Source organism: Mercenaria mercenaria, chromosome 4, assembly GCF_021730395.1.
Source record: "Mercenaria mercenaria strain notata chromosome 4, MADL_Memer_1, whole genome shotgun sequence".
Lineage (NCBI taxonomy): Eukaryota > Metazoa > Mollusca > Bivalvia > Venerida > Veneridae > Mercenaria > Mercenaria mercenaria.
Genome location: NC_069364.1, coordinates 72,394,487 through 72,421,431, shown reverse-complemented (window position 1 = coordinate 72,421,431; position 26,945 = coordinate 72,394,487). Strand labels below are relative to the sequence as shown.

Below are 26,945 nucleotides of genomic sequence, written 5' to 3'. Positions count from 1 at the left end.
TGAAACTCCAGGATGAATTGCCTGACCTTAAAATAGTTAATGTGTTTAAAGACAAATTTTGTCAAATCAGCCTTAGACCAAAGTCCATAATCTCTTTATTTGTATTTTTTAAACTTGAGTCTCAAACAGCTTCAGAAAGGCTTTTCATATGATATCTGTGGCAAAAGAACATGAAGTTAGCTCAAACAATCACTTTCTCTTCACCATTCTTTTTTTTTTATAATTTATTTTTAATATAATCATCATATGATACATATTAATACATATCTAGCTAAATACTACAGAAGAATAATAACAAATTTCTTTTTTTAAGTTCTCAAAAATATCGTTTTCTATATGTGATGATTTTTTTTTTTTAGTTTGCAACAGAAAAAAAAATAAAAGAGATAATTTTCTGTAATAATAATAATTATAATAACAAAAAAAAAAACAAAAAAACTTGAAATAGATAAAAAAAAAGGGGATTTTTTGTTTTGTTTTGTTTTGTTTTGTCGTCAAATTTTTGTTTGTTTTGTTTTGTCGTTTTTTTCTTGTTGTGTTTTGTCTCTTCACCATTCTTGCTTAAAATCTGTACCTCAATATTTATCATATCCAATAAGCCAAGTGTTGGGCTGGTAGGGACATTTATATTAGAAACATTGTATATTTCATTTAAAAGTGCTATGTGTGTTAGCAGCTTAGCTGTGAGCAGCAACAGTCATAAGAAAAAAACTATGTAGCAGTATAAAACTTCATGTAAGTTGTGATGCATTAAAATTTTAGAAACTTAATACTTGTTTTATTTAGGTTTTGTCAAAATTGTTATCTTCCCAAAAAAGGTTAACAAATTCATTGACGTTTGCCGTAGTTTAAATGTTAAAACATGCCAAATTTTAAAATGTAAGCAGTACTAAGTATTTCATTGTTTTTGGACAGGTCACTTGGACAGCAGCCTTGCAAAAACTAAAGATGAGATAGAGAAATATACAGAAGAGAAAGTAGACCAACAGAAACACAGGGCCTCAGAGGTAAGCAAAATATATATTAAAATGTTATTTACAAGGTCTCAGAGATAAGGAAAATATGTATCATAATGTTGTGTACAGGGCCTCAGAGTTAAGGAAAATATATATTGAAATGTTATTTACAGGGCCTCAGAGTTAATATATATCATAATGTTGTGTATAGAGCCTCTGAGATGAACAAACTATATCATACTGTGATGTATACTATAAAGTACTTGAAAACTGCATGAAATTTATTATGGAAATTCCGTGGATTTTCTATTTTATTTGTTCATGATATTCTTACTTTTGTATACTGATTTTTGCAAACCTTAAAAGGTTGAAACTTGTGAATATAAGTGAAAATAGAGACGTCCTGATTAATAAGTGTTTCACAGTATTTGTTGAAGTTTATATCTCAAGCTATATTGTTAATTTGTAGATAGAAATCTTTGAAAACTTTTCTGAATCTTGATAAATTGATCTAGCAAATTCCATAGTAACATATGGCTTGGAGTTGAGCTGATACGTACATGTCAGTTAAATATTTTTGAAAGCACTGATGTCCAGTATTTTGAAATTATTTACTGAAGAACTTCGTTGAACTTTCAGAAAGCAATAAATCAGATGGACAAACATAGTCGACAAGAAGTATTGGACAATGATTGGTTGAAAAGAGAGGTAAATATAGTATCATCAGTACATTAGTGTGTCTTGTAGAGTTGCCTGCAGCCATGAATTTATCAAAATTATTTTTAAAACCAGTTTGACATTCAGCTATAAAATTACTCCTTTTTCAATTATAGTCCTTGCATTTTTATATTTTGATACTTCGATGTTTTAAATGTTTTGGTATTTGGTTTTATTTTTTGTACTATGCATATGAAATAACAAATATCTTTTTAGACATTTTGCTTAATGTACACTGATGTTAGAGTTTGGCTTCTTCTTGAAAAATGTTTAATCTTTGAACAGAACAGAACAGGAAGGTTTAAGCCATCAAGATTCATATGAGATTTAAGTGTAGCTGTACATTGTTTAGTGCTAATGCAAATTGTCTTTATTGTTAATAGGTTCAGATACATAGAAGGGAGACAGAGGACCTTATAAAGGAGGTAGAAGATATAGAGCGTGGAAATCTAGAAATAATGGCTGAGTTGTTTGAATGCAAGATTGAAGACTTGAAAATATCCAGGTACTCTCTGTTTTTATGCCAATCTAAGTGTTTGTAAAGATATTTGCCCTGTTTGTAAATATCCAAAGTTGAAAGGTCATAAGGGTTGCACTACCTAAATGCTAGACACAGTGATGTGGAACTTTTAAACATTTAAATTCTGGTCTACATTCTCTCTGGTACATTTTTGTGAACTGGCTGTTCCCTTCACTTTCTTACATTCTGCTGTAGCATGTTCCCTTCACTGTCCTGTATTCTGCTTAAGCCAGTTCCCTTCACTGTCTTATATTCTGCTTAAGTCTGTTCCCTTCACTGTCCTATATTCTGCTTAAGCCAGTTCCCTTCACTGTCTTATATTCTGCTTAAGTCAGTTCCCTTCACTGTCTTATATTCTGCTGTAGCATGTTCCCTTCACTGTCTTATATTCTGCTTAAGCCAGTTCCCTTCACTGTCCTATATTCTGCTTAAGCCAGTTCCCTTCACTGTCTTATATTCTGCTTAAGCCAGTTCCCTTCACTGTCTTATATTCTGCTTAAGCCAGTTCCCTTCACTGTCTTATATTCTGCTTAAGCCAGTTCCCTTCACTGTCCTGTATTCTGCTTAAGCCAGTTCCCTTCACTGTCTTAAATTCTGCTTTAACCAGTTCCCTTCACTGTCTTATATTCTGCTTAAGCCAGTTCCCTTCACTGTCTTATATTCTGCTTAAGCCAGTTCCCTTCACTGTCTTATATTCTGCTTAAGCCAGTTCCCTTCACTGTCCTGTATTCTGCTTAAGCCAGTTCCCTTCACTGTCTTATATTCTGCTTAAGCCAGTTCCCTTCACTGTCTTATATTCTGCTTAAGCCAGTTCCCTTCACTGTCTTATATTCTGCTGTAGCATGTTCCCTTCACTGTCTTATATTCTGCTTGAGCCAGTTCCCTTCACTGTCTTATATTCTGCTGCAGCATAGACATTATCTCTGACATTACCGGAATGTCAGCAGTTAATGATTGAAACTTTGCGCGAGCATCAACATTGAATCAAGCAATGAATGATAATACTGTACTACTGCTTGCTGGTATTTAAATCAATAGATTTTTTTAATCATTTGTATGATCATGAATAATTTGAAACAATTCAGGAACTTTTACCTGACACAGTTTGGTGAAGGTGAGAATCTGGATGAAGATGGTATACTGGAGATGGACCTAAAACAGTTATCTATAGAGCAATCAGGAGGGGACCAGGCTAGTATAGGTGAGCTATTCTATATTTTCTCAGTGCTTGTATATTTCTTTGGAAAGAATGGCATAAAATAATCAGTCAAAAGTAAACATTTGATAAATTGTATCTAAGACACTAGTTATACCACCACAAACAAAGTTTGGGGGGATATATAGGAGTGAGTTTGTCGGTCGGTCTGTCGGTTCATTGATTTTCGTGGTTTCCGAATAATAAATTTTAAAAAGGCTTTACAGATTTAAATAAATTTTGGTACACAGGTGTAATATTATACAAAACAGGGCAAGTTCGACTTTGCCTACAAACCACCATTTTTTGACGTACGGTAGTTATGGCCCCTTTCCAACTTAAAATTTGCCAAACTCATGGTTTCCGGACAATAACTCATGAAAGGCTTGACAGATTTAAATAAAGTTTGGTACACAAGACTGGTGTAACATCATAAAATACAGGTCAAGTTTCACTTTACCTTCAAACCACCATTTTTTTGACGTTGTTATGGCCCCTTTCCAACTTAAACTGTGGCCATTTCTTTCTTATGGTTGCCATACTTCTGTGACAAGGCTGTATTATGGGGGTATTATTCTTCACTCCTGTGATAGTTCTAGTTTTTCTTATATTACACTTGCAGTAAAACCACTGGTTCGAAAACTAGAATCTGAATTTCTAGTTGTAAGATTACATTTCAGTTTTTGTCCAAATTCAATTTTAAAAATTTGTAACCAGATTTTTGAATTGCTGGGTGAGACAATAAAAGAAGGAACATTGTCCTACATAAGTCATACAATATAACAGCTTTGATTTGTAAGTCAGTTACCAGTTCAAATGCTGCAAGGTAAATCCACAACAAAACAGTTAAATTTTCTCCATGACAGTTTGAGTAAAGAATCGTTCAGATAAATTCTCATACTGTTGTTTCATGTAAGGAGCACAAGTTTGGTTTGTAATAGTTAGAAATTTTCTCACAGCTAGGGTCCAGTTGAAAAATGACTGAAAAATAGACTGAATTATAATTAGGTACATACTTAGTGAAAAGTTTATTGTAACATGTTTAACATCAAAATTTCTCTTTACAACAATCGCGGTCTTAGTTATAAATATGAGTATTTCTTCTTCATACATATTTCAGAGCGGCCAATGAGTGCTACACATCGAGCTGTACAGGACAAGGTGTTTTCTTTGGTTCAAGCTTCTATACAAGAGGACGAGGAAAGTGGTAAGTTAGAATTGTCTTTAATTAAAACATTTCGTTAACTGCTTTTTTTTCAGCATTAAGATGTATTCATAGGTTGCTAATGTGCTTGCAAAAATAGTAGAAACTTAAATTATATATACATTTATATAAGATAATTCGCTTTAAAACTGCTATGTTTATTGTAAAGGTAAAATCTTGTTATAGTTTGATGGAGACAACATTCATGATTGAGCCGCGTCATGCGAAAACCAGCCTTATGGTGATTGCGACCAGTATGGATCCGGATCAGCCTGCACATCCGTGCAGTCTGATTAGGATCCATACTGTCCACTGAACATCTCATGGTACCTATACTGACTGAATAATGAACAATATGGATCCTGATTAGACTGTACGGATGTGCAGACTGATCTGGATCCATACTGGTCGCAATCACCATAAGGCTGGTTTTCGCATGACGCGGTTCATTTATAATACAGTATTATATCAATGCTGTTAAACAGTCAATAAACCTATCCATGGAGTTGTGATTCTTGTAGTATTACAGTTTCTGAAATGAAGCTTCCCGTCAAACAACACAAAGTTCTGTTAACTTAATGTAAGCTGAAATTCAGCCAAAGGACTTTGGACAACAAAAGTACTTTAACATGTGTCAGTATAACCCAGTAAACATTTAGAGAATATTTGTTTGTTTCAGTGTAAGATTGAAATATCTTTCACGAGTGTACACAAGATGCAATATTTTCTCGAGTGGCATAGCCATGAGTGAAAATGTAGAATATGGTGTTCACAAGTGAAAGATAAATTGATCTTATATGTAAAAAAAAAACAAAGAAACTTTTCTTTTTATTTCATGTTTTGAGTAAATTTACCCATTTTATACTTTCTTACCTTGATATTTGTCACAGCGAAAATACCAGATATATTTCACTGTAATATTTAAATAATTCACTGAAAAACATGTAATAAAGAATCAAGATTTTGTATTAAATATGGTAAAAGGTACTAAAATGTACATGCATATAGAGTCAATAATTTCTGTTCAGAAACCTCAGTGTCTGATGACGGTAAGTAAGATACAGAACATGTTGATATAATTTTGTAGATGTCCGTGTGAATGCAGAGAGTTTATTTTCGGTTTTTTTTTTTTTTAGTTTTAAAACACGCTTCTTCCTATCACCATTGAAATAACAGTAGCTTTATTTAATATTTGTTATGTCTATTTCTTGTATGCACATAAATCTTTTTTATCTTTATGTCTTCATCCTTTTTTATCTTTTTTCTTTCTATTTCTGTCTTTAGTTTTTGCTCTATAGAGAAAATCTAAAGCTTCAGAGAGACAGATGCCAATGCTTGTCTGCTGGTTTTCTTTTGATTCAAAAGAAGAAAAATCTACATGTACCTGAAAAAGTCTTAAAAAAATGTTCTGTGGTCTCAGTCGTAATTATTAAATAAAATGATACATGCTGATTTCTGAAACTGGTTACATATATTGGTCAAATTCATAATACTGAACAAGGGGGTGGGTGATAGGTCAGATAGGAAATACTTCAGTTATCAAGAGACTGGTAATGATATAATATTATGTCAAAGGCATTCATTACATTATGTCTGTTTAGTAGCATTCTTTGAATGTACGTCCTGTCAAAACTTCCAGACATAAATCTTTGAAAAGAATGTAATGGAGAAATATAAAACATTCCTGCAAAACTATAGTGTATTTTATGTATTATATATTGTACTGCTTAAATGTTTTGTCAAAGATTGTATATAGATGAGTGTGTTCAAACTTTATTTCATTACTTAACTCAGGAGGTCCTGTTCAAACTTGCTTTCATTCCTTGACTCATGAGATCCTGCTTAAACTTGCTTTCATTACTTGACTCATGAGATCCTGTTCAAACTTGCTTTCATTACTTGACTCATGAGATCCTGCTTAAACTTGCTTTCATTACTTGACTCATGAGATCCTGCTTAAACTTGCTTTCATTACTTGACTCATGAGATCCTGCTTAAACTTGCTTTCATTACTTGACTCATGAGATCCTGTTCAAACTTGCTTTCATTACTTGACTCATGAGATCCTGCTTTAACTTGCTTTCATTACTTGACTCATGAGATCCTGCTTAAACTTGCTTTCATTACTTGACTCATGAGATCCTGTTTTAACTTGCTTTCAGTACTTGACTCAGGAGGTCCTGCTCAAATTTGCTTTCAATAATTGACTCAGATTCATGAGGTCCTGTTAAAACTTGCTTTCAGTACTTGACACTTGAGGTCCTGTTAAAACTTGCTTTCAGTACTTGACTCATGAGATCCTGCTAAAACTTGCTTGTGTCACTTCTTCTTTTGTACTCTTTTGTTCTTATAGTTTTTCTCCACATGGTAGCTTATTCTTATGTTGTTTTTTTTGCATTTACACAGAATTCTTGTATCTTTCTTTGTCATTGATCTTATAACATGTTGTACAACTACATTTCAGCACTCTTGTCTAACAATCACCACATGTTTTCAATCAGACCACTTTTAACTTATACACATTCTGAAATAATTGATAGAGATGTCTGTACCAAATAAAATGGAACATGAAATCAGTACAGTATACCTGACCATACCAGAAAAGCAGTAGCATAATTCTCATACTTAAAAACATAACTTCCAAATGAGGCATTGTAAGTGTCAAGGTGATGTGACCTGAATGCATCAGTTATTTATCTGCCACTCTACCAACAACTGACATAAGTTGTTTTTCAAGAAAAATACAGTTCAGTTGTCACCAGGTGCAGGTCAAACTATTTGAGTGGAATGAAAGCTGTCATTATTGATTTAAATTAGAACATTTAGTTTATGCAAAATTATTTGTAAGTTTAAGTGTTATGATGGTAGAGCTCTATGATAATCAGCTGTCAGAACTAAAACTTATAAGTCAGATTTGATAAAAAAGATTCCATTTACCTGAGTCAAATTTTTAACATTTTGTCAATGAGACTTTATCTTAAGTAAGTTATTAATGACAGTGAGTTGATTAAAATGGAGGAAAAAAGTGGTCACCTTAATATATCAATTACAGTTTTATATTATCCATGTTTCTGACTAGATTGTCTTTGAAAGTGGCACACATTATTTTCTTAGTAATAAAGCTGCCAGTTATTCAGTTGTTAGAAAACTCCTATCTGTTCAAAGCAGTACCATAACACAGTTCATGCTTGTTTAGTAAAAGTGAGAAATTTTTTCATGACTTTCTCATTGAGACATCATTCAGATATATTATAAGAACCTGACACTGGTTGAAGGTGCGGATAAAAATATCTGGCTCGGAGGTAACTGTTTAGGCTGTAACAAGGCTGTGCCGAGTTACTGTAAAACAGTAACCTAAGAGCCAGATATTTCCATCCACGCCTTCAACTAGTGATAGATTCTTTTTCTTGCATTCCATATTCTTCAGTTAATAGAGGTAAAGTAAAACAAATGCTTTTTTTTCAAGCATTATAAATTTTGTGTATGAATTTATGCATTCAGTCATAAATTAGAGCACCCTGGGATAACCCCGGGATGTAAGACAAATTTCTAGCACTGGCAAAAGCATGGAAAGTTTTGTCCGGCATGCAAGAATTTCCAATCATTTTTCTATACTTCACTGTAAACTGAAAAATGTTCTTTATTTGTCCTTATTTGCAATAACTAATTATTATGTAGTAACTTCATGATCTGTAAACATCCTACTGTTAGAATCTTCTAGAAGTTTAAATTTCTCTCCTTTGGACATATTGACATTGAAATAACATACACTATAAACGGGCAAAGTATCTTTTAATAAACTAGAATTACACAATAAATTCAATATTTCATTGATAAAAAATATTTTTCTAACAAATACCATTTTCATTTTAGATACTGAAAGTGTTGACACTGATTTATTAGACAATATGTTCTATGAAGAAGAAAACTGGGGCGTGAGTATCTCGCATTTTTATATTGGAACGTAGTTTTTGGCTTTACAATTGTGACAAAGAGTTATTTGACAAAGTCACACTTTTTTTACACCTGCTGTGAAAAATGACATATCATGGGATCACCTGTGGCAGGGGACACCATATGGGCAGTTTCCACAAAAGTTGTCCACTCCCTAACAGCAGTTTATACTCTGTAATCACCAAACTTGCAGATGGTCATAATATCTATGGGCTGGATCCTCAAAGTCTCACTACTAGAATTATGGCTCTAGAATCACCCAGAATTGCAAAAATTGACATTGTTTGCTCTCTTAACACAAGCTTATCCAGTGTTCACCAAACTGGCTCAATAAATATACCGTAGGCATAATATCTCAGCCAAGTTTGATACCAGCTGGATCTTTTAAGTCTCTCTAGAGTTACAGCCCTTGAATTGCTAGAAGTTGTGAATATTGACAGTGCCAGCTCTCTAACCTTAGTAATTTTTATCCAGTTTTCACCAAACATGGTCACTGTGTTTATGAATGTACATTGCATAAGTTTTGTAACAAGCCCAATAGTCCCATTCACTCTTGCTTTAATGACCCATGAAATATTTAAAATTGCAAAAATTGACAATGTCCACTTAATAACTTAAGCAGTATTTTATCCAGTGCTCCCCAAATTTAGTCAGAATGTTTAGTGGTTATTATCTTTACCAAGTTTGATAAACAAGCCATATAATCTTAAGTTTGTGACCCTGGAGTTACAGCCCTTAAATTAGTCAAAATTGAGAAAGTTGACAACTTATCTGCCATATAAGTAGAGTATTTTAAAAGTCAGAAGGAATTTGCTGTGATGGGCATACATGTATATTGTGATATTCTGTTATGATGTTAAAAGTTTTATGTATTTATTTAATGATCATTGACACAACTGAAAATCTTGCAATTAACCCTTAGCCTGCTGGCAGCAAGTGATTCTGCCTTTGCGACCAGTGCAGACCAAGACCAGTGCAGACCGAGATCAGCCTGCACATCCTTGCAGGCTGATCATGGTCTGCACTGTTCGCTATTCAGTCAGTATCTTTTTGGTAAGCATCCCTTTTAACAGTGAATGGTACTGTCCAAATTGAAAGGTGGACAAGTTCATTATAGAAATTTAGCAGGATAAGGGTTAAAATATGATTTCAGTAGTTATCTATATCCAGGCTAAGACTTTATAGTTCTCTTTGCTATTATATCTCTGAAAACTATAAACTAGCAGTTTTTTGAATGATCTGTCATATCTCCTTCAGGATTACCTACAGCTTGGTCCTCTGGAACTAAAGTTGCTGAATGTAACTGGGCAACAAATGCCTATTCATATACCTCGACAGCTGGATGAGGAGGAGCTAAAAGTTAAAGACTGTAATCCTGATCAGTGGCCTGTAACACAACCTATGCTTAAAGACATAATCTCACCCAGACCTGGGGTCACTACTTGATCTTGTTCATACCAGATACTGTTGATGGAATACTATCTTTAAAATGAGATAAAACATTTATTGATAAAGATTAAAGAGGTCAACATATGCTGAATTCATGCAGTTACCTGACCGGAGATTTTTTCAATATCTTAGTTATTGTTTAAACATTTTGTTGTTTTTTACTTGGGAAAAGCACTGAATACAAACAATCCTACAACTAACACAAGTTATTAATTTCTAAAATTGTTGGTGGGCTTAAAATAGTATTGAAATTAAACTTTTATAATATCTGTAAGGCTTATATCAGTTTTTTTTATTTGAATAAACTTTACAGTAACCATAATTCTGTAAGTGGAAAAGAGTCTGAATAAGGAAAGAAATAAATTATGCATATAAATGTAGTTATGGATGAAAGTGTTTCCGGTTGGGAGTGATTCAGTGTGACCAAACTACTTTGCTTTTCAATATTGTATTCCTGTAACACTGAATATGTATATCTTGATATTGTGTTTTTTTCTCCATTCATCGCAAATTAAAATATTTTTTTTGTCCAAAAATTTCAAATGTACTTAGTACTTTGGTACAATGTGGTCTCAGTTCTATAGTGAAGCTGCCAGAGTTGACATGGCCCTCCTTTTATGATGTGTTGATGATTTAAAGATTTCCACTCTATCACACTACATTATAATATTTACTGACACGGTTGAAACATTGTCTGCATAGTAAGTTGTTTTGCTGTAATAAAAGTGCATTTATAATTTTATGAACTGTGTACTTGTTATTAATTAACATTTATTATAATCACTGACTACATTACTGTACCAGATGCATAAATCAAGTGTTTACTCAGCATGTATGTCCAAAGAATGTACATTTTGAAAACATTGTTTCTCAATGTTAGACATTTGTAAATAAAAAGTGAAAACAGTTGTCAGTGTCTTGCAAAAGCACACTAAGTCTTGTAAAATTGTAAAATGTAGAGAAAATCTCAATTCTCCTAGCCATGTGGTGTCCCTTTTCAATAAAGAGATGTCTGTATGTACAGATATTTTATTAGAACTCTGATGAATCAATTTTTCCATCATTTGATTTTAAGTCTTAATTAATTTCTAGAGAAATAAGGACAATGTCGGTCATAACATTAAAATATTAATTAAAAAAAGAAAATAGAAAAAAAAAACAGTTTATTTGATGCAGTGATTTGATTGACGTATGTGATGTTTATGATGGCAAAAATTTAGTAGTTACCCAATATGAAGTTAAATCAATACTTCCTAATTTGTTGTATAATTTCCAAATTTCCAAATTATTAGGTTTTTACATTTTTGAAAGTATCTCTGCCACAATTGAGAAAAATAACCTATTTTTCAATTGTGAAGTGGCTAAATACTCGCCTCTATTGCATTTATAAGGATGAAAAGTCATGAACCATGTTTCTACAGTTACATGTACCCAGTATGTTTCATTAAATTTTCTGAGAGGTTATTATTTCCAATTTATATAAAGCTTTCATGTCTTGTACACTCAAAATTTATCCTGTTAAAGCCTACACCATAATGCTGTTGAATAACACAAACTTGAGATGTATACCCCATTGCACCAGTGTTGTAAGCTTTAGAAATAGTTATAAAAAATCAATTTATTTTTCATTAGTATCTTTTAACATCACTGTACATAGATCCTTTTATCTAGCCCATTTTATATTCTGCACATGAAAGTTTTTAACATGGAATGGTATTACAACAGTCTGAACCAGTACTATACCAGAAAAAGTGGATAGACATTCTCATTTTCTCTCCAGTTCACCACAAGCACACCTTATAAGAAATAGTATACAATGAACCTCATAACTGAAATAAACCATGTTGGCTAGTTGTAAAGACACAGTCAGAACCATGCCTTGTGTCACAATTCTAAATCAGTATCCCATTCAAGATTTAGCAGTAAGTGTCTATAGATTCTTAAGATGGAGACACAGGCCTGCTATGATTTTGTCCTTGTGTGACCAATGACAAAATTTCACACTTTTCAAATTTCACCTGTTACACATAACAAGTCAAGAATTAATGGAAAGGGAGAGAGAGGGTTAGAGAGAGGTGAAAGATGTGTAGGAATGCATTCACTGTAAGTAGAAAAAGTGCCAATAACTGATATAGCCTATTCAGAAAGCTTTAAAAAGATCTTACAATTGAGAGAGATTGCATGTAATTCTTACAATATGTGGATTCCTGGCAAACTGGACAGAAAAAGGCCAATATATGAATTAAAGGGCAATAACTCTGTTGCTAATGTGTAAAGTCTGACAAGAGAAGTGGAAAAGCTTGTTTAGTTAATACGGACATTAACATACACCTGCAGTAAAAGTTAAGTTGTACCAGGACAGGTATCGGCAAAAAATGATCATTTTAAACCAATAGGGCTATATCTCTGATAATGCTAAATTGATTTAACAACATGCAGGGAAGCGATTTGTTAAAGAACACAAACCTGTACACCAAGTAACAACTGAAAACAACTATTACAAAATTAAGGCAAGGATCAGCAAAACTTGCAGTTTCTTTTTTATTAAAGGGCAATAAGTCTGGTATTATTTTGTAGTGTCTGGCTGTATTTGTTGGACACTATCCTCATGTTTGTACAAACATTCATTTAACTTCATAATGATGTACCCATGACAAAGAACTCGGCAAAAGATCTATTTTTAAACGAGGCAATAAATCTGCCAAGGTTTATTTTCAGAACAATCGCAGGAAATCACAGTATATATAAGTTAAATTACAAGCATCAAATATCATGTCATTATATGTGACTTAACTATTACAGAAGTAAGGCATCTGATGGACAAAATAATACTGTGCACAGGTTTTAATATTATGTGATATCCCTAGTTGAAGGGTCAATAGCCTGATATTCCACAGGTCCTGCCTATCTTTTGATCAGATGTTATGCTTCTGAACTGCCAGAATTTTGAAAAGGTCAGGATGATGCAACTAATACTCTGTTAGTTAGAGTAAAAATTAAATAGTTAAAACATCATACACCTCACTATTACCTCACTACAGCTTGCTTGAACTGATCAAGGACAGGTAGGATTGTGATATTTAACTAGTAAGTTGATTCCAAAAGTGATATCCCTAGTTGAAGGGTCAATATCCTGATATTCCACAGGTCCTGCCTATCTTTTGATCAGATGTTATGCTTCTGAACTGCCAGAATTTTGAAAAGGTCAGGATGATGCAACTAATACTCTGTTAGTTAGAGTAAAAATTAAATAGTTAAAACATCAAACACCTCATTATTACCTCACTACAGCTTGCTTGAACTGATCAAGGTCAGGTAGGATTGTGATGTTTAACTAGTAAGTTGATTCCAAAAGTGATACTACATGACGAAAAATGAGTACTTGTGATGAGCAGAAGAACTGTGAAATAATTAATATTCGTGTGGGACTTATTTTCGTGGTTGAGTCAATCCACGAAATTTAATCCCAATGAACAAGTAAAATTCTCATTCATTTTATGTTCAAAATTTGAAATCCACGAATTCATATCCCCACAAAATTGCTGTTTTGACCAATACCACGAAATTTCATCCCCATGAAATTAAATGATTTTACAGTTACTTGTAGCTGACCAAGTAATAGTAAATGTATATGTAACAGACTCAAAGTTGAGACTGACATTCCTGACATTTAAACTTTTCATGTAAATTGAACAGTGAAACTTCAAAATCAAACAGTCATTATAAGCTTTTCTGTCATAACTGACAGGCCCATTAATTGAGATAGCTAGCAATCAATGTAGAAATAATAAACTTAAAGTCTGGGATGACTAGAACAATACACACAAATTAGCAAGTGTTGCTGTGATAATTAATGTCTTAAAAATGATAAGTTATTTGATATAATTTATCACATTGTGTCTGTAGTTTCGTTCAACTAAGTTGTTCTCAACATTTTGATTTAAAACCTGTCACATAAAAAATTTAACTGCAGAAATGATTGAAATTTTACTCAGTTTAAAAATTCAAAATTACTTTTCTGGCAGAACTTTACAATGCACTCTAGGTGTTAATTCCATTGATACATGAAGCCTCCTGCTTACCATGTGGGAATTGTTTACATTCTCTATTTCTCTAGAGTTTGTGACCTCATTAGCTCCTCCCAGCAAATTCAAATTTTTGACAGTTGGTTTAAATTATTTTTTTGAAACTATACTTCAAAATTTTTTGTTTTAAAAAATAATTACGCCAAATGATCAAGAATGTTTCGATGTGTATTTATGCATTTTTATAATTTTCTATTCAATAATTAATTCAAAATTTTGAAAAGGAGCTCTCTGATGCGAAGCATGCATAATTTATATAAAAACCTGCCCCAGTGGTATCTTCTGGCTCTTATAATGGCAGTTGGGTGTTTAAAACAACAAACAAAAACCCAAAATCGTTACCTGATTTTGATAGATAAATGAAAGTTTCCTCTCTGCAAATACCATTTTCAGTATTCATTATTCATACTGATTATCAAACCTCTAGAAAGCCTTACACGGGTTGTCTATTCGGCCCCTCTAGACCAGTTACCAAACCCCTAGCTACTGCCAAGATTTATTTTGAGTCATAAACTACAACAAATAAACTCTTATTATATTTTACAACCAACTTATGAGTATTTTACTTAACAAAGTATGTTTTCAAGCAAATTGCATTAAGTGTTCAAAAATCTCGGTTCAAAAGCACCTGGAGTGCTTGTGTTGTATTGTTGCTTGTCTTGCCCACTCAAAATAAAATTTATCTTAGAGGTTTTGTACCTGTCTACTTAATTTAGTTACATTTAACCTTAACCAAATGATTGAATATCATGATACTTTAAGCTTTCATTTGCGCCGAATATTGATTGTCTCCCTTCTTAGTCTGGTCCTACTACTTTTTGCTTATTTGATAATTTGATGGGTCGAATGTTCAAACCAGACTGAATTATATCGTACGACAGCGAAAAAGGATAGAGTCACAAGAGTTTCCGAGAATATTTCAAAATATACCTAGCTACACCCAGTTTGTAGTTTTTTGTAACACGCAGAGAGAAAAAACCTGTTTACAAATGTTGTGAAATGGAGTCACTCTTCCGGAAAGTGAGGAAAAGTCCACAGGCTGGCAAACACAGCAGTAAGAAGTTTGACATAAATTCCTACATGTCGTAATTATTATATAAATTTTTGCACATTTTTGACATTGCAGTGACAGATTTAGAGCCTGAGATGTTTTAAGTTTATGTCATAATGATTAATAGTATGAAATTAGCCACTGCCTATTTGACGGGAAAAAGTTTGGTCGCTAAGTTGGTCTTTATGAATTCAGTTTAGGGGAACGGTGTCGGTGCCCTTGGCTTGGAAACTGTTGGAGGGGGAAAAAAGACGTAAATCTAAGAAAAGGGGAATTTTTGTTGGTATTGAAATAACAAAAAAAATAAACACAGTTATGAAGCGCTTCAATGATATTGATTTACATATCAAGCCATACCAGGGAAGTTACTCGTGTAATTCCGGTGTTGATGTAATGATTCGGGTGCAGGTCAAAACGTACCCAAACCAAAATGTACCCACTTGGTCAAGTCAAAATGTACCCAAAAAAGTCAAAATGTACCCACTTGGCTAAGTCAAAATGTACCCAAAAAAGTCAAAATGTACCCAATTACTTTGGCATTTAGTATTTAAATACCCATAAATTCAGCTATGTATTATATGTAATATTTTAAATATATGTAAGTTGTAGATTGAATGTTAGAGAAGTAGATATAATAAAACTAGATTAGCACAATAATTGATTACTTTTCGCACCTACAGCACAGTTGTTTCACACCTGTTGTGAAATTTTTTACTCCTGTCTTTATTAGACTGTCAATGGAGTGATTGACACCTAATTTAATTATCAAAGTGACTTTCTTTAATGTCCGAGTTTGTAAATTTCCTACTTTATTTACTATTGTTAAAAAATCTTTATAAATATGCATCTGCAGCTATCTTATCAGAATCCTATATATATATCTGTAAAAACTCTTAATAACTTGATGATTAGAGCTGCAGGTACTGGATGCACTATTTCATCACTGAAACTAAACACTAGTTGCTCCATAATTGTCTTATCAAACTATTCACTATTCAAACATTTTATACATATTTACAAAAAAAATAATATTAGAGATGCACTATTTCTAAGGACGAAGTTGGATTAGGCTCTGCCAAAGCACTTTCTTCTAACTCCTGTGCTCTGGTGAAGGGAGCCATCACATTAAACAAGTCATCTTCAGTCTCAGGTTCTGTTCTCATAGAGTGTGTATCGGCTGTTAGGCCATCTAAGGACTGAGTAGAATCTTCCATAGGCGGTATTTGTAGGAGCATGTCACCAACACTGGTATCAGATGTGTCCATGGGTGTCTGCAACAAAACATTAATTAACAAAAAGCATAATAATATTACCAATGATAAACTCAGTACGTTAAGGAAGTTTTACACTATGTCCTATACTTGCTTATTTATTCCTGAATGTTTTACACGCAATAATTATAATTATCAGGAAACAACATATGAATAAAGTTATCATTAAAAAATTACCTGATTGTGCGCGCATTTTTCACAAATGAAATCTCTGGTCACTTCGCCACGGCGCATCTTGGCATACATGTACCTGGATATACCTAAAATGTTAAATGTAAAGTCCTTCTAATACAATAAATAATGATGTCCTGTACTCAGAGTGAACAACGGCGTTAAACCCAAAACAACAAATGAGGCTAATGTACCCAAACGTTAAAAAATATGAGTCATTTAATTAAAACAAATTGAATTAATTTTAAATTGACGAATGTATCAAAAGAAATATGGCATTTTTTTTAAGAATTGGTATAAATCTAATGAAATTACTTACTGGATATATGATTTAACAACAACACTTGTTTTCTCAACGGAATATATCAGAAAAAAAACCCAGAAAAACTTACCAGTGTTACAAGCACGATGTTGCCATCCTCCGCAAGAATCACAATCAATTGCTTGATGATGATTTGCAACAAGACACGAGCAGTGTAAACAAAGCACGTTTGAACTCATGATTACAAGTGAAAAGGAAAGAAACAGGGCATCTTATATACTGGATTAAAACATTACTTATTAAAATTGCAATCAAACTGTGAAAATGTGAAAAAAAATAAAATAAAAAAAGGCACAAAAAATAATGCTTTAATTAGAAATAACAAAAGAAATTTCCAAGCAATTATATGCTTAGTGTTTTATTAGTTAGTAATTAAGTTATAATAGATGAAAAATTTCAAACTTCTGTTTTACCCTTACGGAAATATTATAGTTTGCCGCGAACACTTGCTGCGATCATGCCGCGAATATCTGGCGAACATGCCGCGAACACTTTTGATACAATTGGTATAATTGTTCGCGGGATGTTCGTTGGTGTTCACTTTTCACATGCAAATTAGTTTTGCCGCGAACAAGCTGCCGCGAATTTCCCGCGAACAAGTAGCTGTGAACTTCCCGTGAACAAATTGCTGCGATCATCCCGCGAACTAGTTGCTGTGAACATCCCGTGAACTAGTTGCTGTGAACATCCCGAGAACTAGCTGAAAACCATCTCTACAGAAATTGCATGTACAGAAAAAGTGCAAAAACAAATAAATTAGTAGAGGAATCAGGGATATAAATTTATTGAATAAACTTGAACACTGAGGTTGTAACAAATTCAAATTGTCAATGTCTGAACTTTTTCATATCATATTTGGAGCATTTTAAACAAAGTTTTAATGATAAAATGTGTTTGAATTTTAACTGTTACTTGTCATTTCAATAACAGTGTCAGAGTGCATGTATTCATTTCATCCCAATGTTTTCCTTCACACTGCTTTTAAGTTATATATGAATCACTACAAATGTGTCATAGTTTTACATATTAACCTTTAGCCTGCTGGCGGCGAGTTATTCTGCCTTTGCGACCAGTGCAGACCAAGATTAGGCTGCACATCCGTGCAGGCTAATCATGGTCTGCACTGTTCGCTATTCAGTCGGTAAATTTTCATTGAACACCCCTTCAAATACTAAATGGTACTGCCCAAACTGAATGATGGACCAGTCCATTTTAGGAATTTAGCAGGCTAAAGGTTAATTATCAGACTTATGAAGCTTAGAAAGCTAGTTTTATATTTCTTTTTAGATAATCTGATACAGCTCTGCAAAAGGTTAAGCGTACCTATTTCATTTAAAAAATTCCTTATGTTTACTGAGATATATGAGTATAGATATTAAACATAAATTTTCTGACTTACCACAAAAAAGTATAATAATTATATTCCTATCAGCCTCTAAGAATCACTTATGAAAACTGTCTGTAATGGACACAGATTTCCTTCTAAAACATGTCCAGAATATCTGGTTGTAATTAACTTATCAGACTCATACTGTGACCTTACAGATAATGTTACAAATTAATTGATCTACAATTACCTGCTCTTATAAAAGTTCTTCAGTAACAGTTTACCAAAAGATTATAATCTTCTGAGTTCTTCTCGCGAACATGCCGCGATCACTGGTCTTCCTGCGAATATCCCGCAAACTAGTATCAAACCAATCGCGGCATGATCGCGGTAGCAGCGAATATCCCGCGAATACTTCCTGCGAATATGGTATGTTCGCGGCATGTTCGCAGCATGTTCGCGGCATGTTCGCAGCTTTTTGACCATTTCGTAAGGGTAATAAAGAAAGATCAAAAACTATCTTTTTCACACTTCCAGATCAAAGTATAATGCCCCATATTTTGTTGCATAATTGTTATACCTCACATTACATAATGTATAGATAATACTCATATGTCCAAAACATATGAGTTGCAATTTCAATTGTTGTATAAAATTTTCAACATGTAATTTACAAATTTTAATTGTTGTATAAAGTTTTTCCTTTCATCATTTAAAAATGTAAAAAAAAAAAATGTATAAAAAAAAATATAACAATAAAATAAAGGAGATTAATAGAAATTCTGTGTTTCAACAACATTTTTAGTTGTTTGTATAAAGATATATTTTTCAAACTTTGGATTATGACACTTTGTACTAAGCTGTTACTTATTCTACTTATAATTTTGAGAACTTCCTCTTTTGAATGTATAGCTAAATTAAGAAATCAACCTAAGTATTTGACTTTCAAAACTGCCTAGCACCTTTTTGTCTGGAGCATATGTTTATGAAAACATACTAATTGATGGCTTGTGAACAAAATGTATTTTCAAGTAAAATGTCATCAAGCTGTTTGCAGAACTACTGCAAACATCCTCTTACTGGTGATAACTTTTTAGCTTTTTCAAAAGAATGTTTGTTTTCAAGCTTTTAGCACCTAATCCCTGGGATGCTCACTTTTTCATATAAAACTGAAGCAAACCTAGAGTCCAGCATAACCATTTTATGCTCGGAATTGAAGAGTTAATAAAAGTGTTACAACTCTAGGATTTGCTAACTTCTTTTTCCAGGTATGTTGAATTAAAATTATTGTCGTCATTTCTTATTCTTTTTCATAATGAATGTTGTAAGCAAAATATTTAATTTCATTTGGTATTAGCTCTTTATGTTATTTTACAGAAAATATGTACATTATTATTTGAAATTAAGTGAAATCAGTTCAGATCAATTGCCATTACAATATATTGGAATTTTGTTAGTATTATACAGTTCAAATTGGCTGAATATGAAAGTTTACAGATTTGATACAGTCTGCATACATAACAATATGTTGCATTGTACATTTAAAATGTCTTGTATGCTTATTGCAATTGATTCATAAAAAATATTTTCTTTTATATTCACCTTGTTAATATGTCATGTACAGTTTAGTTGTAGACTATGAATCTACACTGTTTTATAATATCATAATCTACATAGGTTCTATATTTAAATGAAAGTAAATTCATTCTCTTAAAGAATTATTTTTATAATAGTAAATTTAATGTGTTGACGTGGTCAACCTCTCATAAGAAAAAGCGAGTTAAATAAAATATTGTATTCCCCATATATTTCTAAAACAATGATGCTTTATATCATTATCTGTATACAATGCTTGTAACATCTTTGTATTGTATATTGTATTATATAACCATTTTATGCTCGGAATTGAAGAGTTAATAAAAGTGTTACAACTCTAGGATTTGCTAACTTCTTTTTCCAGACCAGATCTGCCTCTGTTACGTAATTAGTAGCTGTGTGTAAATTGGGTACAACTTCGCGGCATTAAAAACGGATAAACAGTTTGATTAAAATGTAAAAGATGAAAGGTTCAGTAATTAGCTTATCTCAATTATTGGCTTATCTCAATGTTATTGACACCTTGGAAAGTAGGTAGCATGTTTGATAGGCCTAATAATTACCTGTTAATTAACAATGAATGAAAGAAAATTCAGTTATATACATGCTATTTTCCATTAAAATGCATTACTTTGATAATTAAATCAAAATAAATGATCATTTTTATAGGGGTACATTTTGACTTCTGTCACATTTCTGGGTACATTTTGACTTTTTGTGGGTACATTTTGACTTTTTATTTTTGGGTACATTTTGGTTTGGGTACGTTTTGACTATAATCCTAATGATTCAATTGATTGGCAATTTTTTTTATATTTTCGAAGGGGAATTTTACGCATCAAGAAGGGAAAAACCATACCATTTTGAGGTAATTGGGCCAAACTTTGCTGAATAATTTGGTAAAAAAAATGCTGATGATGTGCAAGTCTAGGATTTTGATGTTACAGACTTTCTGTAAAGAAGTGTCAAGCCATCCGGTAACTGGATGCCTAGCCTGCGTTCTAGTCGTCCAGTTTCAGGATGGCTAGAAAATCCTCGGGATGCATTCTAGCCGTCCAGTAATAGATTTTCTAATGAATAAGTAGTGATACTTGTAATAATGTCTCCCACCACACAGTGGTGTGGGAGACATATTGATTTACTCCAGTCTGTGTGTCTGTCTGTCTGTCTGGCACAAAGCTTGTCCGCACTCTTAGTCGAACATTGGAGTTACGGCCCTTGAATTATTGAAAAATTGGCAGTTTTACTCTTGTCCGCACTCTAAGTCGAACATTTCTCATCCGATCTTCACCAAACTTGAACAAAATGTGTTTGACCATGAGACCTCGGCCAGGTTTGATAACTAGCCAAATCGGTCTAGGCATTTTGGAGTTACGGCCCTTGAATTACCGAAAAATCCGCCTTTTTACTCTTGTCGGCTCTCTAAATCCAACATTACTCATCCGATCTTCACCAAACTTGAACAAATTTGGCCATAAGACCTTAGCCAAGTTCGATAACTAGCCAAATCCGCCCAGGCACTTTTGATTTATGGCCCTTGAATTACTGATTGGATCCACTCATCCAGACCATATAATTGGATCCACTTGTCTAAACCATCTAAAGAAACTAGACATTTTTCATAGGGGCAGTTGTGGGAGACATGCGCTTTTCTCAAAAGCATCTCTAGTTTACTAAAGATATCAATACTTCCCTGCAAACAAAAATTTGTGTGAATACATACTAAAGATGTACTTTTAATCGTATCGAATAAATCACTGCATTATTCAGCCGATAAAATGAAAGGTTGCCGAAATCATTAATGGAGAGATCGCCGTGACGTCACTCATTAAAATCTGTTCATCTGGTGGCAGGCAAAACAGTGTTTTTATGGGATCGGAATTTTTAAATTTTAAAAACTTTTTCACTGGATTTTCAAAATTAAAACAGTTTTTAAATACTAACAATTTTCATATTTTAGAATTCAAATTTTTTTTTTTTTAAAATGAATTTAAATCTGTTAAGTGTTTATAATAAATCCATTTTATTTTGAAATAATAGTCAGAATTAATTAATGAATTGCTTGTTTTATAAGGTTTCCATTCATCAAAAAAATATTTATTTTCCATTCATCAAAAAAATATTTATAAATTTGTGTTTTAAGAATTAAAGTTTAGGCCATTAGAAAAACATCACTTTTTACAAAATAACATGGACGTTCGGCAATCAATGTTTTAACTTTTATCATTTCTAAAGATAGAATATCAACAGATTTGTATACAAACACGATCTCATTCGTTTTATCGATAATTTATTCAGGACGATGAAAAATATACTTTGGTATGTATTCACACAATATTTTGTTTACAGATAATTATTGATATCTTAAGTAAATAACAGTTATTTAAAACTATATAAAATAATTACTTATTCATTAAGAAATCAATTGCTGGACGGCTAGAAAATCTCCTGAGCAGTACTTGAAAACCTCCTGCTAGAAGGCAGGCTAGGCATCCGGATACCTGGGATATAAAAAAATTATGACCCGGCAATCCAATCCAAAATGAAAAATATGTGAAATATGAGCCCCATTCAAATGATATACCATCTACACAAGGTCAGACTCCAGAGGTTTGAACCTGTGAGCAATGGGTTCACTTCCCACACAGTTGTGAAATAAATTCTCCAGAAAACTACACAAACTGTCACTACTTCATAATCATAGTATTCATACATGTATTTCGGTACAAAATGAGACCAAGCACAAGTCTCTAGCCCTTCCTGTTCATGAAATATCAGGAAACGAATGCCTTCCTGCTGTAATTCCCAGGTAGATAAAATATGGCACAACAAAACAGTACAAGAACATCAACTAAAATATGACTGTCAGCGGAGCACAGGTCAAATTCACTAGCCATCACTAACAAGTATAACTAAATACGTAAAATAAGGCTATTAACAACCGCCAGTGGCATCTGCTACATACGATATTTACAATTTTATTTTCCCCTTAGTCTTTCAGTTGCATTCTGCGCCATTGAAAGTAATATTATGATACCCCAGAAATCCTGTGCGATATGTTGCAGTTCTGTTGGAGATGTGTCGCTTTTGGCAAGTCAGAAATCACATTCCAAAATACCAAATTAATTCTGTTCAATGGCTGAGAATGATCTAGAGGTCCGGTAATCAATATCAATACTTAAAATGATAAACACAGAGAGGAAACTTTCATTTATTTATTAAAATTGGGTAATGATTTAAAAAAAAAAAAGCTCTCTTTCTTTTTTTTTTCGTGGTTTAAAATACATCGCAAATGATGGGAAGCAGAAGTAAATCACAAAAAAAACCACAGCTGCAAACTTAATAAATATTATTAATAGTAATTAGCCATTTATGCATAGTAATAAATGAAATCTTTTATCAATTTCATGTTTTCGTGGGATTGAAGGATAAAATAAATTAACAATAAACTAATGCTTTTCTTTAGTATTTTGGACAATTGCACAACATTGAACATATAGCCTTAATCATTCAGCTTATTGGGATGTCTTATTTTATGACCTGATAGTTGCCATCACGTATATGACACTGACAGAGACAGACAAAATTAAGTTGGAAGTGGCTAGGGGTCCGGTAACCAGCAATTTATGAGCACAGACTAAATCTAAATACTATTGAAATGCAGCAAGAAAAATAAATAAGAAAATGATCAACGAATTGCATATAAATATTATAATAATGGTAGTTGATGGAATTTCTGGTGTTTAACAATGAAATCTGAGAAGACTGACAAATTACTGTCAAAAAGGTAAGTATTTCACAATGTTATTGTGGTTTTCATGTATAAAATGTTCAGCTCTAATCAGTTCACACCAGTTAGTTTATAAGGTAAGTGAATCTATACTTGTAAAGATCAGTTCACAACACAGGATTTCACATTGTCACTTGGATTTCCCTGTAAAATTCCATTGTAGGCAAGTCTTACCTCAGTTATTCATCAAAAGTTCATGTACATATAGTGTAACAGTAACTTAAACAAAATATAACAGACCCTTACAGTTGCTATATTACACAAAGACACTAGTGGAAATATTGCAAACTTTGGAAAATGTTTGAAAAAAAAAAGAATAAAATTCTTACAGAGCTTGGTGAAGGCTGGGATGTCAACAGAGAAGCTGTCACAGAGGGTGTTGCATTTTACCTGAAGTATCTTGGCTCAACACTTTTAGATGAGTTGCCACACGGGGAAAGTTATGGAGAGGGGGTCAGTTCTAGGGCTGTTCAAAGAATTGTTGATATGGTAAGTAAGCAATCTGACTAAAGTACTTGATCTTCTAAACGAAGATCTGAGAACGACCTATTCACATTCGTCTCCTGTATATTTTGGATTTCCATTATTGCTATTTTTATGTTATCCTATCAGACGACTTGTTCGATTGTCAAAGGATAAGAAAAATATGCGGTTATTCCAGGACTCGAACTCGGGACCCCTCGCTTACAAAGCAAGTGGCCTACCGACTGAGCTGACCGGCTGTCTGATACATCACGACATAAAAATTGTAAATATCAAAAGTCAATGCTACATGTAGATTTGCAAGATGTTGTAAGCTAGGCTCTGATTGGCTAGTGAAAGAGCCGTCAGAACGAGGCAATGAATAGGTCGTTTTCAGATCCTATGCGTAGCGTAATATAGGAGATGTACTTTAGTCAGATTGGGTAAGTAAGGGAATGTGCTGTCCTGAAAAACAATTGCATTAATATATTAATGTCTCGCACTTTCTAATGTTATACTGTTTTTGAGACAACACTGTATAAGGCTGAATAGGACTTTTAGTAACCTGAATAAGATAAAAACGCAGAAATAATTTGCTAGTATTTTGTACTGTGTACATGAATGTATACAGTATAGTAATTTAAAATGTCAATGCCCTTTTGTTTGAGTGCTTTTTAGCTCACCTGAGCACAAAGTGCTCAAGGTGAGCTTTTGTGATCGCCCTGTGTCCTTCGTCGTCAGTCGTCCGTCCGTCGTCAACAATTTGACTGTTAACACTCTAGAGGTCACAGTTTTGGCCTAATCTTAATGAAACTTGGTCAGAATGTTACCCTTATAAAAATCTTGGACGAGTTTGATATTGGGTCATCTGGGGTCAAAAACTAGGTCACCAGGTCAAATCAAAGGAAAAGCTTGTTAACACTCTAGAGGTCACAATTTTGGCCCAATCTTAATGAAACTTGGTGAGAATGTTACCCTCAATAAAATCTTGGACGAGTTCGATATTGGATCATCAGGGATCAAAAACTAGCTCACCAGGTCAGATCAAAGGAAAAGCATGTTAACACTCTAGAGGTCACAGTTTTGACCCAATCTTAATGAAACTTGGTGAGAATGTTACCCTCAATAAAATCTTGGACAGTTTCGATATTGGGTCATCTGGGGTCAAAAACTAGGTCACCAGGTCAAATCAAAGGAAAAGCTTGTAAACACTGTAGAGGCCACATTTATGACTGTATCGTCATGAAACTTGGTCAGAATATCAATCTTGATGATCTCAAGGTCCAGTTTGAATCTGGGTCATGTAGGGTCAAAAACTAGGTCACTTGGTCAAATCAAAGGAAAAGCTAGATAACACTCTAGAGGCCACGTTTATGATCATATCTTAATGAAACTTGGTCAAAATGTTAATCTTGATGATCTATAGGTCAAGATCAAATCTGGGTCAGGTGGTTTCATAAACTAGGTCACTAGGTCAAATCAAAGGAAAAGCTTGTTAACACTTTAGAGGCCACATTTATGACCGTATCTTAATGAAACTTGGTCAGAATGTTAATCTTGATGATCTTTTGGTCAAGTTCAAATCTGGGTCATGTGGGGGTCAAAAACTAGGTCACCAGGTCAAATCAAAGGAAAAGCTAGTTAACACTTTAGAGGCCACATTTATGACCATATCTTAATGAAACTTGGTCAGAATGTTAATCTTGATGATCTTTAGGTCAGTAGGTCAGGTGAGCGATACAGGGCCTTCATGACCCTCTTGTTATGTCATTTCAGTTTCAAGATTCATGATTCATTCGTAGTTTTGCATACTAAAATAAAATGACTATTCTTTGTTATGAAAAATGAATCTATAATTTTACAGGCTAGAACACAAGGAAGAAAATTAAACAAAGTAAATTTGAAAGTGTCTCCCAGTGGGATCAAGGTGACTGATATGGATAGTAAACAACTCCTTATGGATGTCTCCATTTACAGGTAAATTAAAACACGGCTCACTATAGCATTGAAGGCTTGAGCACCCTGGCTGGCTTAATCATGTTACATGGTTCCCAGCCATTTCTCTTAACCCTTATTATGCTGGACAGGACTGTTCCTGTCTTTGCGACCAGTGTAGATCATGATCAGCCTGCACATCCATGCAGTCTGATCATGATCTGCACTGTTTGCTATTCGGTCAGTATCTATTTGATAGGCACCCCTTTTAACAGTTAATGGTACTGTTCAAATTGAAAATTTAGCAGGGTAAGGGTTAAATTTTCGGTGTTTGGATCACTTAAAACTCTGGATATCTTGTGCTGTTTGCTCATCCCTTGCGGCCTTGAACTTTTACTGTAAAACCCTGAAACTATTTCTGAAGTTGATATTTTGATTGTGTTATTAATCTTTGCATTTCGGCTGTAAGGGAGAGCCAAAAGTTTCTGTAAGGATATTTACCTGTTTAAATTTTCTATCAGAGACCTATTTGAAGTTTTGGTATTTGAAAGTGAAATTGTTATGATTACATAGATCTACAGTACACAGTATACATGACATTTCCTCATTTAGAATTATTTTCTACTGTTATTTGATTAGCGTCCTTGTATCTATAATATTTCATTTTGATTGTACACAATGTATATTTTCAGAATATCATTCTGTACTGCAGACAGGAATCATGATAAACTGTTTGCATTTATTGCCAGAAATAGTATCAATGAGACGATGGAATGCCACGCCTTTTATTGTGCAAAAGAGAAAATTGTAAGTATAGGGTTAAGTATACTAGTAGTATATCATTGTATTCCCTCTTCACCTCCATTTCACCTTGGGAAGTAAGCTCTTAAACATTGTTATGATGCTGTGGTAAGATTGCATTAATTAAATATCATTACTC

General features: G+C 33.3%; 3 protein-coding genes across 7 annotated transcripts in view; 2 read left to right on the top strand and 1 right to left on the bottom strand.

The window, feature by feature from the left end:
- LOC123552125 (coiled-coil domain-containing protein 83-like) overlaps nt 1–10,737 on the top strand; it is a 35,421-nt gene extending 24,684 nt beyond the window's left edge. For 2 of the 4 annotated variants that reach the window (XM_045341522.2, XM_045341525.2), the window contains 8 exons: nt 916–1,007; nt 1,596–1,664; nt 2,057–2,178; nt 3,279–3,394; nt 4,509–4,595; nt 5,621–5,641; nt 8,466–8,527; nt 9,804–10,737. In XM_045341522.2, coding sequence (XP_045197457.2) covers nt 916–1,007; nt 1,596–1,664; nt 2,057–2,178; nt 3,279–3,394; nt 4,509–4,595; nt 5,621–5,641; nt 8,466–8,527; nt 9,804–9,992 — 758 coding nt within the window. In that variant the 3' untranslated portion in view covers nt 9,993–10,737. The remainder of the gene's footprint in view (nt 1–915; nt 1,008–1,595; nt 1,665–2,056; nt 2,179–3,278; nt 3,395–4,508; nt 4,596–5,620; nt 5,642–8,465; nt 8,528–9,803) is intronic. The other 2 variants (XM_045341523.2, XM_045341526.2) reach the window with 1 other exon arrangement.
- Nucleotides 10,738–14,939: 4,202 nt separating this feature from the next.
- LOC123552123 (low density lipoprotein receptor adapter protein 1-like) overlaps nt 14,940–26,945 on the top strand; it is a 30,709-nt gene continuing 18,703 nt past the window's right edge. The window contains exons 1-4 of one of the 2 annotated variants that reach the window (XM_045341520.2): nt 14,940–15,134; nt 23,940–24,097; nt 25,935–26,047; nt 26,698–26,812. In XM_045341520.2, coding sequence (XP_045197455.2) covers nt 15,080–15,134; nt 23,940–24,097; nt 25,935–26,047; nt 26,698–26,812 — 441 coding nt within the window. In that variant the 5' untranslated portion in view covers nt 14,940–15,079. The remainder of the gene's footprint in view (nt 15,135–23,939; nt 24,098–25,934; nt 26,048–26,697; nt 26,813–26,945) is intronic. The other variant, XM_045341519.2, reaches the window with a different exon arrangement.
- On the bottom strand, nt 15,773–16,794 carry LOC128556459 (uncharacterized). Its single transcript, XM_053541677.1, has 2 exons — nt 16,580–16,794; nt 15,773–16,402 (listed from the first exon to the last, which is right to left on the bottom strand). The coding sequence occupies exons 1-2, from the start codon at nt 16,646–16,648 to the stop codon at nt 16,163–16,165; spliced, it is 309 nt and encodes a 102-aa protein (XP_053397652.1). The 5' UTR covers nt 16,649–16,794; the 3' UTR covers nt 15,773–16,162.